General features: G+C 45.7%; 1 protein-coding gene across 8 annotated transcripts in view; it reads left to right on the top strand.

The window, feature by feature from the left end:
* Positions 1–14457, top strand: part of RCAN1 (regulator of calcineurin 1) — a 98637-nt gene that overhangs the window by 80701 nt on the left and 3479 nt on the right. For 3 of the 8 annotated variants that reach the window (XM_025379035.1, XM_025379040.1, XM_025379038.1), the window contains exons 2-3: positions 10615–10788; positions 12719–12878. In XM_025379035.1, the coding sequence (XP_025234820.1) occupies positions 10615–10788; positions 12719–12878 (334 nt within the window). Of the gene's footprint in view, positions 1–6739; positions 7659–8856; positions 9031–9695; positions 9808–10614; positions 10789–12718; positions 13305–14457 lie in introns of those variants that run through there. The other 5 variants (XM_025379037.1, XM_025379036.1, XM_025379039.1 and 2 more) reach the window with 5 other exon arrangements.

Consider the following 14457-nt stretch of genomic DNA (forward strand, 5'->3'; position numbering starts at 1 on the left):
CCAATGGCTAAAGGTCTCTCTTGTCCTCATTCCCAACCACTTTCTCCGTGACCCTCCTCTGCAGCCACCCTGAGCCTCCTTGCTGGGCTTGCAGCATGCCAGCTTCTCCTGCCTCAGGGCCTCCACACCTACTGTTCCCTGGACCAGAATGCTGTTCCCCAGCATCCCACGGTTCACTCCCCTGCCTGCTTCAGGTCCTCATGCACTCACATGTCCCCTTCTCAAGGATGCCTTCCCTGGCCAAGCTTGCTTTCACCACTTTTCCATCTTGTCTGCCCCTCCACACTGCTCTGTTGCCCACACTCAAGGCTGTCTAAACATACTGTGGATTGTACCCATCTATCTTGTTTTGTGTCTTTTTTCCCCATCTGGAATGTAAGCTCCAAGAGGGCAGGGAGTTTTGTCTGTTTTGTTCATATTTGAATTCCTAGTACCTACAAACAGTGTTTACACGAATGAATAGGCCGGGCGCGGTGGCTCACGCCTATAATCCCAGCACTCTGGGAGGCCAAGACAGGCGGATCACGAGGTCAGGAGATCAAGACCATCCTGCCTAACCCGGGGAAACCCTGTCTCTACTAAAAAATACAAAAAACTAGCTGGGCGAGGTGGCGGGCGCCTGTAGTCTCAGCTACTCAGGAGGCTGAGGCAGGAGAATGGCGTGAACCCGGGAGGCAGAGCTTGCAGTGAGCCGAGATCTGGCCACTGCACTCCAGCCTGGGCAACAGAGCAAGACTCAAAACAAACAAACAAACAAACAAACAAATGAATGAATGAATAAATGGAAAAATGCATGAATGAATATGAACCAGAAGGCTCAGGTTCAACTTCAAGAGCAAAGGGAAGTCATTGAAGGTTTGTTTTGTTTAAATATAGCATGTTACCTTTTATTTATTTAAAGTGGGGGAAATAAAATCATAACTGCTTTTATTAGATAAAGAAACCCCAAAATAATAAAAGTGAGTTTTAAAAAATGAGGTTACACCTAACAGGCAGAGTGAGAATGGAGTGGACAGGGACAGAGGTAGGAATAGCTTTCTCAGTGCAGCCTATAAGGCTGGGCGCGGTGGCTCACGCCTGTAATCCCAGCACTTTGGGAGGCTAAGGAGGGCAGATCATGAGGTCAGGAGATCGAGACCATACTGGTTAACATGGTGAAACCCCGTCTCTACTAAAAATACAAAAAATTAGCCGGGCATGGTGGCTGGCGCCTGTAGTCCCAGCTACTCGGGAGGCTGAGGCGGGAGAATGGCGTGAACCTGGGAGGTGGAGCTTGCAGTGAGCTGAGATCACGCCACTGCACTCCAGCCTGGGTGACAGAGCAAGACTCCGTCTCAAAAAAAAAAGAAAAAAGTGTATTTTATTTTTTATCACATGACTGTGTTATCAAATTTTAAAAATATTTATTTAAATGAGACTGATCAGGTGGGCAGTGGGGGTTGGAATTTACAGTGGAGAAGGTAAGATCCAGGAAAACTATCCAAAGTTCTACTCATCTTAGTGGCAGGGTTTACACTTCATTCATCTATTCTTTTCTAGAGTATCTACAGTCATACCTGTCATGTAAAAGGCTATTCAGTATTTGCTGATCAAATGAATGGATATGTGAATGAGATGACATCTGTTGTCAAATGTATGAATGACTCTTGTGTCAAAGAGGAACTGGTTTTTAGCTCTATGTGATCAAAGCAGAACCAGTGGATGACAGTGACAGGAAGAAAGACATCTGTTTGTTTCTTTAGCTGGCATTTTTGAGACTATTTTGCACCAGCACCAGGACTATCAAGTGGAGTAAGATGTGGCTCAAGCCATCAGGAGGTTCACAGTTTAGAACCAGAGTGTCATCACATAGGTGGTCACCTGCTGAAGTGAGCACGGTGCTAGAGACAGATGTAGGAAGTTTGGAGAGTGCTGAACAAACTTTGGACAAGGGTGCATGAGTGGGTTTGGGGTGACAAAAATTTTTTGCTTGGCCAAACTTGGGTCAAGTTTCTGAACTTTTTCCTAGGCTCACCTGTGCACTTCCTTACAAAACCCAGTTTTGGCAAAGAATCCCGCAAAGTCAGTTTAACAGGAGCACCCCCACCCTTCATATCTGATTGGGTTCTTCATCTTCTACCATCCCCCAGGTGATATCTGATCACCTGGGCCTGTCTTCAGGAAGAATCCTATTAGGTCAGTTTAGCCAGAGTCCTCTTTATCCTAAAGCTTCCTCTTAGTAATTTTCCACCACTAACCCTGACACTGCTCCTTGGCCATAAATTCCCACTTGCCATGCTGTATTCGGAGGTGAGCTCAATCTACCCCTGCCCCCAACCCCCACTGTAAGACCTGGTTGCGGTGGTCTCTACACCCATCGTGGCTTTCCTGAATAAAGTCTGCCTTGTCGGGCTTCAGCAGGCATCATTAAATAATATATATATTTTTTAACACAGGGGGTCATGGTTCGCTTCCTGGAGAACGACATGCCTGCGCTCAATCTTAAAATAAAGAAGGAAAGGAAAGGGGAGAAGGAGGAATAATCCAGGGAGAGGGAGAGCAAGAGCAGAGACTCGGGGAAGAGAAGAGGGGAGGTGTGAGGCACATAAGCCATTTGTCTTGGAGGAGCATAAAGATGAGAGCAGCACTGGCAGGATATGTGACAAGAAAGACACAAGACAACCTTGAACAGTCTGCCTGGGCTACAGCAGGAATGGTGCTTATCACTGAAGTTTATACAGCGGGAGAGGAACGTGACCGAGCTTGGTCGGTATCAGGGATTTTTATGTGTCAGACTCGCACACTAGGTTGGAGCGGTAAGACACGGGCCAAGCGAGGCCAGTTAGGAGGGTATTACAGTTGCTGAGGGCTGCCTGCAGCGCTATGCAAGGTGAAGAATGGGATAGAGAACCAGAGGACTTTCTGTGGACCTGCAGGGCACATAGGAGGACATTCAAGGTGCCCTGGACCATCCAGAGAGATGGGGAAATAAGCTACAGTACCACAGGACATTGGCACTAGGCGGGCATAGTTCCTTGGAACAAGCGTGGAATCTGCAATCAAAAGCCCAGAGTGAATTCCAGCTCTCCTAAACGTAGTGTGCCACTCTGAACCTCAATATCTTTATCGATGAAATGGGAAATAGAAAGGCAGCTGACATGCTTTAGCCACCACCTGTGTTTCAGGCATTGTGCTAGGCACTTTGCCTCCATCACTAAATCAATCCTCTCCACAACTCTGCATTTGATATTCATCCCTCTTACAAGTTGAGAACAAGTACCCTCTCCTTAGTTAATAATGCCTTTTAGACCGCAAAGTGGTAAAGATGAGGAAGAGAGCAAACCCTGCGTTTTTGTTTTTGTTTTTGTTTTCTTGTATGGTAGCTTAGCCTGGGGAACAATGCTCCACATTCTATAGGGAACGGTTACACATATGAAGTAACAGTAAAACTATTTTACCACTTTGGGAGGTCGAGGCAGGTGGATCACGAGGTCAGGAGTTCGAGACCAGCCTGACCAACATGGTGAAACCCCGTCTCTACTAAAAATACAAAAATTAGCTGGGCGTGATGGCAGATGCCGGTAATCCCAACTACTTGGGAGACTGAGGCAGGAGAATGGCTTGAACCCAGGAGGCAGAGGTTGCAGTGAGCCGAGATCACGCCATGGCACTCCAGCCTGGGCGACAAGAGCAAAATAGTCTCAAAAAAACAAAAACAAAAACAAAAAAAACCCACAACTATTTCACTATTGTAGAAGCAGAAAACTGAAATAAAATGTAATTGTTGTCATTTTCATTCACAAGAGAGCCTTTGCAAGTTGCCTCATTTTTTGCTCAGTGTTGGAAGTCAAAACTCAGTTTCTGTCTTTGGTCAGTTCATATTGTAGACAGCTTCACAGGGGGCACATTCTTGGTGCAGTTGTCAGCTCCTTAGAGTTAATAATGGATGTGCTGAAGTCATCCTAATGATGCTTTCAGAATGCTGTAATGGGAATGATGGAATTCATCATAAACCTTAATTTTTCCTCACTGAAAATAGAAACTTCCTAATGGAAACATGCTCTAACTGTTTGGAGCCAGAGGAGGCAAATGCAGGTTAAAGAGACTCATTTATGATTTGTATGGTGTGAATGGAAGAAATGCAAAGCATCTAAAGCTTTGAGTTGACTAAAACATTCATTTACTTTAACTTCTGAGTTCAGTTTTATCGTGTTGAGTGCAGTTTTTAGAATACTTCTCAAGAGCTCTAATGAGACTATATTAGTGCGTTTTCACACTGCTGATAAAGACATACCCAAGACTGGGAAGAAAAAGAGGTTTAATTGGACTTACAGTTCCACATGGCTGGGGAGGCCTCAGAATCATGGTGGGAGGTGAAAGGCACTTCTTACATGGTGGCAGCAAGGGAAAATGATGAGAAAGCAAAAGTGAAAACCCCTGATAAACCCATCAGATCTCATGAGACTTATTCACTATCATGAGAATAGCACAGGAAAGACTGACCCCCATGATTCAATTACCTCCCCCTGGATCCCTCCCACAACACGAAGGAATTCTGGGAGATACAATTCAAGCTGAGATTTTGGTGGGGACACAGCCAAACCGTATCAGAGGTCTTGCTGTGGGCACTGCTTTCTTCAGATCACTCACATTCAACCAGCAAGCAAGAATGAGGAATATACTTGCCTCCAAAACCACAAGGAATATACAAGTAGGAAAGTCAGCTTTTTAAATACTTGCTTTGGATCCGTTTTTATTCTCACTGGGGAGAATCACTATTTATAAAGTAAATTGATTTGCATAGGACCTTTAGAAATCCAAGTTCACATATAATAGACATGCAGTCAAAGACAGCCTTTCTTAGCAAGAATTGTCAGATGAGCAGATGAGGAGGCATTGACATGAGCATAAGGCAGTCTTACCTACGGGTACAGGGACAGATGTCCCAGGAAACCCTGTGCTTTGCCCTTTTGGCCAACCAGAGTGTCCAAGTGCCACTGAGGATTCCTGCTACTCAACAAGACGCACTTTGGAAACTCAAAATCTGCTCCATACCTCTCACATTTTAGCCAAGGAAAACCAAGGTGGCAGATCCTAAGTGCCCTCCCCCTGTTCCAGGTCTCTGGTACAATTTGTGAACCAGTGTTTGTTTGCCAGAGAACATGCATTCCAGCCTCCCTACAAAATGGCAGCCACCATTTTAACCAGCTCTTACTCCTGATCTAAAAATAGAAGTGCTCAAATTTACTAAATTCAATTCAGGTAGATAGAACCGATCAGTGCAAAGGCAGACACAGAATTACGTGTTTTGGGACAATCTAGTGAAAGATTTATCATTTCTATGAGCAAAGACAGTTGAACAATCTTCAAATACCTCACTGTTCTTTTTTTTTTTTTTCCATCCATATAACGAAATCAAAATTGTAAATTTGGATGAGCCCACACTGTTGTCTCAGATGAACAGAGATGTTTAAGATTTGCCCACAAAATTGAGCTGGAACTTTGTGTTGTGATTTTAAAGGAAAAAGGAAGACAGTGAAATTAGTCTCTTGCGTCTAAATTAGCCTCTTCTGTCTCTTCTGATTGCCTTTTAATGAAATTTGCCCAGTTGCATGCCAGGAGAAGAGAAAAGGGGGAAACAAGAGTTGGAGATGGGGAGGGAACATCAGAGAAGTTCCAAGCCCCTCGGGAGGTGTGGAATGCGGGACTGTGTCTGCTGCCCCCACCTCTGTTTCCCCTTAGCCTCTCCTGCCCACCACCACAATCTTCATGTGCCTGCTGGACAGGCAAAGGCTCCCTGTACTGAAAATGCAGCACTGCAAGCACACACGCTCCCTCTCGAAGCCTCCTCCCGGATGACCACTTCCCCTTGGTGTTTGATGCATGTTGCACTGTTCAGTATTCTACACTTTTTTGGAATACATGCATTTCTGTCTTTTCAGGTTGGGAGTTATGGATAATTTGGCAAAGCAGACACCGTAACTGGTTTCTTACATAACTCTACAGTTGGCAGCAAGGCACAGTGCATTGAAATTAAGCAACATTCACTCATCCAAGAGGACTTTGCTTTTCCTTTTTTGGAAGGCTAAATGCCCTCCTTTATTTTTTCCTCTTGCATGTATTTTAAATTATTGGCTGACTTTAATGATTCTTTGAGGTTAATTTTTAAATGTGAATGGCAGTATTCCATTTAACTTCTGGAAGCTTGAGAGCTGTCCCTGTGTGCCCCTAAATTAGAGAAAGCTTAAATAACTTGAGTGCTTTTAGGTGATAACAAAATTGGAGAGAGTGAGAAGAACATAGGACTCAGGCTGCCTTAGGGATCTAAACTGGTAAAATACTTAGAAGGTTCAAGAGTTGCAACCTTTTGGAAGAATTCGAGTCAGTCTTGCATCCCAGTGCACTTCTCTGAACCAGGCATCTTCCCTGCATCTTCCCTTTCAATTATAGTGTACATTCTTTCCATTTCTTCGTCCTTTCCTTTTTCTTTTAACATTTAGTTTATGAGTCTTTAAGCAGGACCTCTGAACCCATTTATGCCTAGTGTTCCATTATTGGAACGCTAAGCATGTGAGAGTTATTTATATCCTACTGCCCAAGGTCATCACCAAGGTCTAATGGCAAAAATTCAAAAAATTGCAACCTCTGGCATAAATGGGTTAATGCTTCTTTGCTCAGTTTCAAAGGCTAGGTTCTCTAAAGTGTTTTTGTATCCTTTGCCAGAATTCAGTAGTGCTTTGAAAATGATCAAAGTGTTGCATATTCCTAGTTCTCAAATTATAATAATAAAATTTTCAAATGAAAATCCTAGGAGTGTTTTAGGTTCTCTTTGCTCCATTCCACTGTGGAATACAAGTAGAAACTGGGACATTCATCCAATAAAATGTCATCGGAAAAAAAAATTTAACTACATTTCAAAATGATTCCTCTTTTTTTCCTTTAAAATTTTTATTGACCAAGACAGATTTCAAAATGTTTTCTCTAATACCCCGAAGTGAAACTTTGATTGAGGTTTTCAGGAAATTCCAGGGATCAAGTATGTCACCCGGACTTTGGTTTCCAGGTTTCCCAAAGCCTTGAAATTTCCCTACAGTCTAATTGCTGTTTACTGCCACAGACCTTCATCCTTTTTCTTTTGTAACATTTTCCATCTTAAGAAGGGTCGTCCCATTCGGCGGAGGAGCGTGTTGTCTGAGTAGCTGAATGGAATTACTACCAGTGGAAACTATGCTGCAAGAGGGGTTGATAAAGCAGCTGCGAAGCAAACCTCAGCTGTTTTTTCCATTCTCCCCAAGCAAAGTTAATTAGCATAGGGAAAATGACTAAGGTGTTGACGTCACCTCTTTCCAGTAGAAACTTACACTTTGTCCCTGTCTGCCTGCAAGCATGCAGGACTTGACTCAGGAATTTGCTGTCCAAACAGGATGCTGTGGAAGCTGTGCTTTTTTTTTTTTTTTTCCCAGGGAGTGGGGGCTGGTCCTCACTGCTTTATAAGCACCGGCTCAAGAAGGAACCTACAGCCTCTTGGAAAGGAATCTCACTAGGGGCTTGACTGCGTGGGTCCCTAGCGCTTTCACTGTTAAGAAAGCAAGATGCATTTTAGAAACTTTAACTACAGTTTTAGCTCCCTGATTGCCTGTGTGGCAAACAGTGATATCTTCAGCGAAAGTGAAACCAGGGTAAGGCTTCTAATATAACGTGATTTTCTTTAGTTTTCAAAGCATTATGCTAATTGGGACTACTAACTGAAATACTTGGGGGAATGTGGCTCTCTTGTGGGTTTGGGGGTTTTGAAAGAAATCCAAAGTCTTTTGAGCCTTGAAAATCAAAAGCTGTTGCCTGAGGAATTAACTGAGGAAGGAATTTCTAAAGATCTCGATATTTGCCAACATCCAGGTCCCTGAACCAACTAACTAGGAAGGTGAGAGCTGGGCATCGTGTGCTTTTCATTCTGTGTATGTTATAAGTGAACTTTTCAGAAACTGGCTTCTTCTGACGGTGAACAGTGTTTTACTTTTACAGCCAGCATTGCAAATACTTTCGTATCGTCTTAGGGAATAAATGTTATAAAGATATTTGGATGTTTGTAGTAATTACAAGGGCCTGGCCTCAAGCTCCCAGACTTCTCTAATGAGAGAAAATGCAGCCAGAGCAAATAATAAAACTGGAGAAATTAAGTGTGAGATCAGTGTGCCTCCTGCGCAGCAGCTCTCTTTGATAGTGATTAATATAATGATTTTAATCAGTACACTTTTCTTCTTCATTTGACTAAAATGTTAAGTTTTTTTTATCAGCAGCTACCCAGCTATCTAACTGAACTTTAATAATATTGTATAGGAATGAATCCTGTATGTTCTATTTGAGAGGTGGTATTTGTGCATGGTGGTGTTATATGCTGTATACCCAAAGCCATATTGGGACATGCAAAGGTTTCTTTTTTAAAATCAAATGTGAGTCCATAATTGTATGTAATGCTTATGATCTGGCACCATTGTGTTTGGACTAGATCGCAGAGCACGTTCTATGTTTTTAAAGTCCTGCAAAGTGAGCGCACTTAGCATTAGCCTTATGTGAGTAAAATCACTGTTTTTTTTAAATGAAGTAGAGATGCCATCCGAAAGCTGTAATAACTGGATATCAGTTATTGGAACAAATGAGATTCATTTATAAGAGAATGGCATCATAGTCATCTAGATTTTAAAGATAATGTGAGTTCTCTTTTGTTCTGGTCCTAAGCCCTGAACCTGTATTCTAAAAATATTCTTCAAAGTCATCTCTCCCAAATTCTGAATCATAACTTCAAAACTAAACAGTAGGTCACAGGGCCTGTTGATGAGGTCAGACAAAATTCCAAATGTACGAAGACACAGTTTTGCCAGAAACTTGCCGGTGCTCAAGAGAGGTGGGGAAGAGAGTGAGAGGCGGCCAGATGAACTCCACTGTCCGCCAGCTCCGCGTTCCTTCGCACGTGCCTCTGCAGGATCCCTTGTGGGAAAGTCTCAGAAATGTTCATAAACTGAAGAAAAAGCCAGGGAATGCAAGGAGAGCAAGGTCGCAGGTTGTTCCGACTGCCCCTTAACGACCTGCCTGGCAGGGACCGGCTACCCTGTTCCTTCCTACCCACAGCCCCAGCCCCAAGTGGAGCAGGCACCATCCACCCATGCCTCCCCACGCTTGCCAGCAGTGAACATTCCTGAAGACACTCTCCTCTCTTATCCCGAATTCTCGCTCCCACTGCAGAAACACTGCCTTCCATAGGTTCTCCAAGGTCCTCAGTGAGCTCTGCTCGTGCTGCCTACCATCCACGCCCCGTGCCATCGCCTTCTTCCTGGCCAGCCCCTTCTGCCTTTCACACAGGCTCCCACAAACTGTCCTAAGTGTTTTTGCCTGGTAAAAAGATTCACAAAACCCGGCGACTAGAAGCCCATTCAGTCTTCCTTGGAGCTTTGACTGTCCACCAGTTAAACTCCCTCTCCGAGGAGTTGCGGTGGCCCCCAGCTGCCCCCACTGACATCCACACTCCAGGACCCAGCCCAGGGGGCTCTCCTGAGCAACCTGAGCTTGGAATCCCCCACTTCGGGCTTTGCATTCTAAGAGCTCATGACATCTCCTAATTCTCGCTAGCCCTATGGCACCAGAGCGAGATGTGCATAGACATGAAAGCCAGGATGCCGAAAACGGTCCATTTGCAGAACATTAATTTTTAAACCAGTATCATTTTAGAGAGTTAAAAAGTAACAGACTTGAGATAAAAGCGATCGTGGAAATTTTAAAAATCTACTGATTTTAAGAAATGCAAAACTTTCTTTCAACTTTGTTATTTTTCAAGTATTTCTTTTTTTCAAATTAGCTGCAGTGTTTTTAAGCCTTAAAGAAATACTTCATATATACAACATTGCCCTGAGCTGAATGGCGGGGTTGGAGTTGGCTAGCCGGGAAAGGCTATAGGACAGAGAAATATAGGGGGGTAAGTGGGGGAAGGTCATAGGACAGAGAAACATGGGGAACAAATTACCAAACTGTACCTCCCTGGAAAATGCTCATTCTACTTTTTTAAAAAGTTTGTTACCATAGTAGTGTCTATGTATTGGCAATTGTTCTGCTGATTAGATGAATGTAGTAAATCATACCTTCTTACCTTCTTGTAAAATATCTGCATTAGGACTAAAAGGCCATAGTCCCCTAAGAGGGGAAAGGCTTTTCTCTAAGAAGTTAGGAGTTCTTGAAAGGATTGATGATCCACTTCCTCAGTAAGAAATGTATTGAGGAGACCAGCACAGTGGCTCACGCCTGTAATCCCAGCACTTTGGGAGGCTGAGGCGGGCGGATCACCTGAGGTCAGGAGTTCGAGACCAGCTTGGCCAACATGACAAAACCCTGTCTCTACTAAAAATACAAAAATTAGCCAGGTGTGCTGGCAGGCACCTGTAACCCCAGCTACTCTGGAGGCTGAGGCAGGAGAATCACTTGAACCTGGGAGGCAGAGGTTGCAGTGAGCCAAGACTGCGCCACTGCACTCCAGCCTGGGTGACACAGCAAGATTCTGTCTCAAAAAAAAAATGTAATGACATCATCTAGTCAAGGGTCATATGCAGGTAAATTTCAACTCCTTTTATTTTTATTGTTATTTTTCAGGCCAAATTTGAGTCCCTCTTTAGGACATATGACAAGGATATCACCTTTCAGTATTTTAAGAGCTTCAAACGAGTCAGAATAAACTTCAGCAACCCCTTCTCCGCAGCAGATGCCAGGCTCCAGCTGCATAAGACTGAGTTTCTGGGAAAGGAAATGAAGTTATATTTTGCTCAGGTGAGTTGGGTTCGTTGCTATGCATGCTTCTCCCTCCTCCCTCACTCCCTTTTATAAAGCATCTTGTATGTCGCTTATGTTATATGCTGACCGGAAACTCTAAGACTTCATCTTAGATGAAGAGAAAGGCAAAATTCCTAATCGGAATATTCAGTGCCTCACTTGTGTTAAGAAGATATCAAGGTGCATTTGAAAGCAGCGTTAGAAATCGCCCCTGACCTTCCTGGGTTGATAATGATGGGGGAAAGAAAGCCTTCCCTGTTCACTGGGGAGCTTACAGGGTGCAGCAGGGTGGGCGTGGCTATGCAAATACCCTAAGATTTGGGCAGCAGGTTTCCATGGATTTGCTCTTGGGTTGGAGCTAACGACCCACTCCAGACTGAGCACACCAGAGTGGTTCCCAGCTCATGTGATGCTGGGGGCACTCAGCAGAGAAAGAGGAGTCTGCAGAAGATGCCTGCAAATCAGCCCAGGACTGCTAGGTCTGGCTTGAAAGGAAAACAGGGGATAACCAGACTGGGCGCAGATGCTAAGAAACCCTCCAGTTGGCAAGGTTCCCAGCCGCAGGGTACCCATAGTAGGGAGAGGGGTGCAGATGCTAAGAAACCCTCCAGTTGGCAAGGTTCCCAGCCGCAGGGTACCCATAGTAGGGAGAGGGGTAGCTGGGGCTGGGCTTGCTTCTTCTCCTGCCCACTACCATTTCGACCCTTCTCTGGGGAACTTAGGACAGGTGACCCACCTTCAAGGCAGCTCCCGGAGTTCCATCTGATGTCCTTAGGGGCTGACAGATTGTCAGGGAAGGGGAAAGGAGCTTCTAGAATGCGGCTCCTCGGTAAAGCGAGTCCCCCTCAGGCTCTGAGCACCCCCCGCCCTCCCCCCGCACACACATACCTTGCTGGGGTGGGAGAGGACCCTGTCCAGAGGCTTCCCACAGAGGGAGGAAGCTCATCTGACTCCATGCCAGAGAGTCAAAGTGTCTTTTCTTCCCCAAAGTGAGGACAGGGAACTTGCTGGGCCCTTCAAGTATAAATAAGGCATTTGGGATCCTCGCTGCACCCCTGACCTTTCTGCCCTGGGAGGCATAGGCCGAGCTTTGACCTTGGGTGCCTAGGGCTTCCTCTGTGAGTACACTCCTTTCTGCACTGGATGAGATTTTATGCAAATAATTACTTACTACTCCTCTGACCTTTTCTGATTGTAAAACAATGCATATTCGTTGTGAAAAGTTGGGGAGGGCAATCTGGAAGTGCAGAGAAAACCTACACCGCGCAGCTTGTGATGTGTGTAAGAGCTCTCTGGACAGCCCTCTCATCACGGGTCAGCATTTCTAAAACCAAACTAGGATCATAGGGTATCGTTCCTTATTGTTAGTTTTTAAAGTCTTCTGGGAGGTGGCTTTTTTTTTTTCTGGCATCTGATCTGGAGTCCCCAGGAGGGAGTCACAGGGCCGCCGCTGGGTGGGGAACCCTAGGGGCAGATGGAGCCCTGGCTCCCTGTCCCTGAGAAGCTGTGTCCTCTCAGAACTGTTGCTTAGGCTTTGAACTTTCAGAGTGTGCCTCTGTGGTGTGAGGAGCGGGGAGAAATTGATTCCAAGAGCCCTCCTGACCTCAGTGACAGTGACTTTAATTTTCCACGTATACTAAAGTCACCTCTGCTGATCTTCTGGTCAAGCGTAATTATTTGCAGTCCCTGTGCCTGTGACTCCCACAGCCCTGGGAGGGGGCTGTCATCCTATCTGCGCCATAAGCAGAGTACAGATGTCCTTTTGCCCTCCCCGTTACAGACCATCTTACAATTGGTCCTGGAATCGCACCTGTCCGGACGCCTGGACATTGACCCGCTCATCTCCTGGAAGCTGGCGTTAGGTGCTGCTGCCTCACTGCAGTTCTTCCCTGGCAACAACTGACCTGTGCTTGTTTTCTCTCCTCAGACTTTACACATAGGAAGCTCACACCTGGCTCCACCAAATCCAGACAAGCAGTTTCTGATCTCCCCTCCCGCCTCTCCGCCGGTGGGATGGAAGCAAGTGGAAGATGCGACCCCAGTCATAAACTATGATCTCTTATATGCCATCTCCAAGCTGGGGCCAGGTAAGCAGGGCCCTCGGGTGGGAGGGAGGCAGGGGGAGACACAGCTGCTCCCCTGCACTGGGGAGCAGTACCCCCACTACCCCTGTAGCTCTCGTGAGCCCATGCAGGCGTGTTTTGTGAGCTTCTCTGTATTCTTCTGCACCACGGTCCCTTGTGCTGGGAGCATGCCTGCCTCTTGGCACCACCTGCAATGTTAGACTGGGGCTGATCGTGGGGACCCTGCATGACGCCCCCCCTAACCCCCCACAGTGTCCCAGGAATCCATTCTTGTGTCCACTGAGCACAGCCTGCCTGGGAGACCTGAGCCCAGGCCCCAGGTCCTGTCGCTCCAGATAGGGATAAGTGATAGGACTTTGGAAAGGGAAAATCGATGCCCCCTTTAAGAAATGTTATTTTTAATCAAGGTAAATTCACCCTTTCCTGTGATTCTCACCTGGCCTTCTTAAAGGAAAAGGGAAGGAGAACCATAGGCCATGGTGAGGGAAGGGCCGCGGCCAGGCTGCCCTACCCCAGGGCCCGTGGGCTGGTCCCCTACAGGGCTTGACAAAGAAAGAGGAGGTTCCCGTCCTCTGGAGGGACAAAAGTGTGAGCACTGCGGGGAGCGGGTAGGTTCCTCAGGCTGTTTGTCCAAAATGTGGGCCTTACCTGGTGGACTTGCAAGCAGTAGATGAGATCATCGAGTGAAAGGCGCTTCAATCAGCGCCTGGCTCACAGTGTTCAATGCAGGTTTTTTGAAAACCATAAAATGTTGGTGGTTCCTGCCCTGTCCAGTAGGGTTTGGGTGAGGAGGCAGGTGTGAGGGAGAGTCCTGGGGTGAAGAGGTTTGAGCCTTCTCCTGCTCTGTCCGTGGAGCAAGTCGAATAAATGCTGAGACCATCAGCTCCTCGTTTCTCCTTGACCAGCAATCTGATGTTCCCTTGGGTTGAGGGTTTTGTTTTCTTGGACCATCAGCAGTTTCATATTGAAAAGATTACATTTCTGAAAACATTGCCCAAACGGAAATTCCCTCTGTGGGATAAAGCAAGAGTCACATTACTTACTGCTAATTGTGGCGTGAAGGTCAAGATCCGAAATGGCCATTCTGAGGAAGTGTGTGCTCCCCCTACGGCAGCTCCTGGCCAGGGGGCATGAGCATGGCTGAGGGTGTGGCGTCTTCCCCTAGGTTAGGGATGGGAGGAAACAGGGTCTCCACTTGCAAAGAGGTTTTGTCAACGGTTCCAGAGGCAAATGCTGTTAATAAAAATTCTTCATACTCCAGAATCTACCACTTCCTTCACCAAGGGCTTATTGGAGAAGGCTTTTTAGGAAATAGATGTAATAAAATCAGTTTGTCCTTGGTTCACTTAATAGTGAGCTTGAGTGAGATTTCATATTTCACCTGTGCTTTTCAACCAACAGGATTGTGGAGATTTTGCAAATTATGGTCCTAAACCCTGAGCTTTCTGGATTTTGGCTGATTAGTAGGTAGATAAGAGACTTGCAAAGAGGTAGATTTGTAAGAGGCTCTTAACCAACATTTTCAGCAATCCATCTGACTTCCCATGCCTGAATTCTGTCTCTCAGAGAGCTGAAGCTCCTT

This window comes from Theropithecus gelada, chromosome 3 (assembly GCF_003255815.1).
Source record: "Theropithecus gelada isolate Dixy chromosome 3, Tgel_1.0, whole genome shotgun sequence".
NCBI lineage: Eukaryota > Metazoa > Chordata > Mammalia > Primates > Cercopithecidae > Theropithecus > Theropithecus gelada.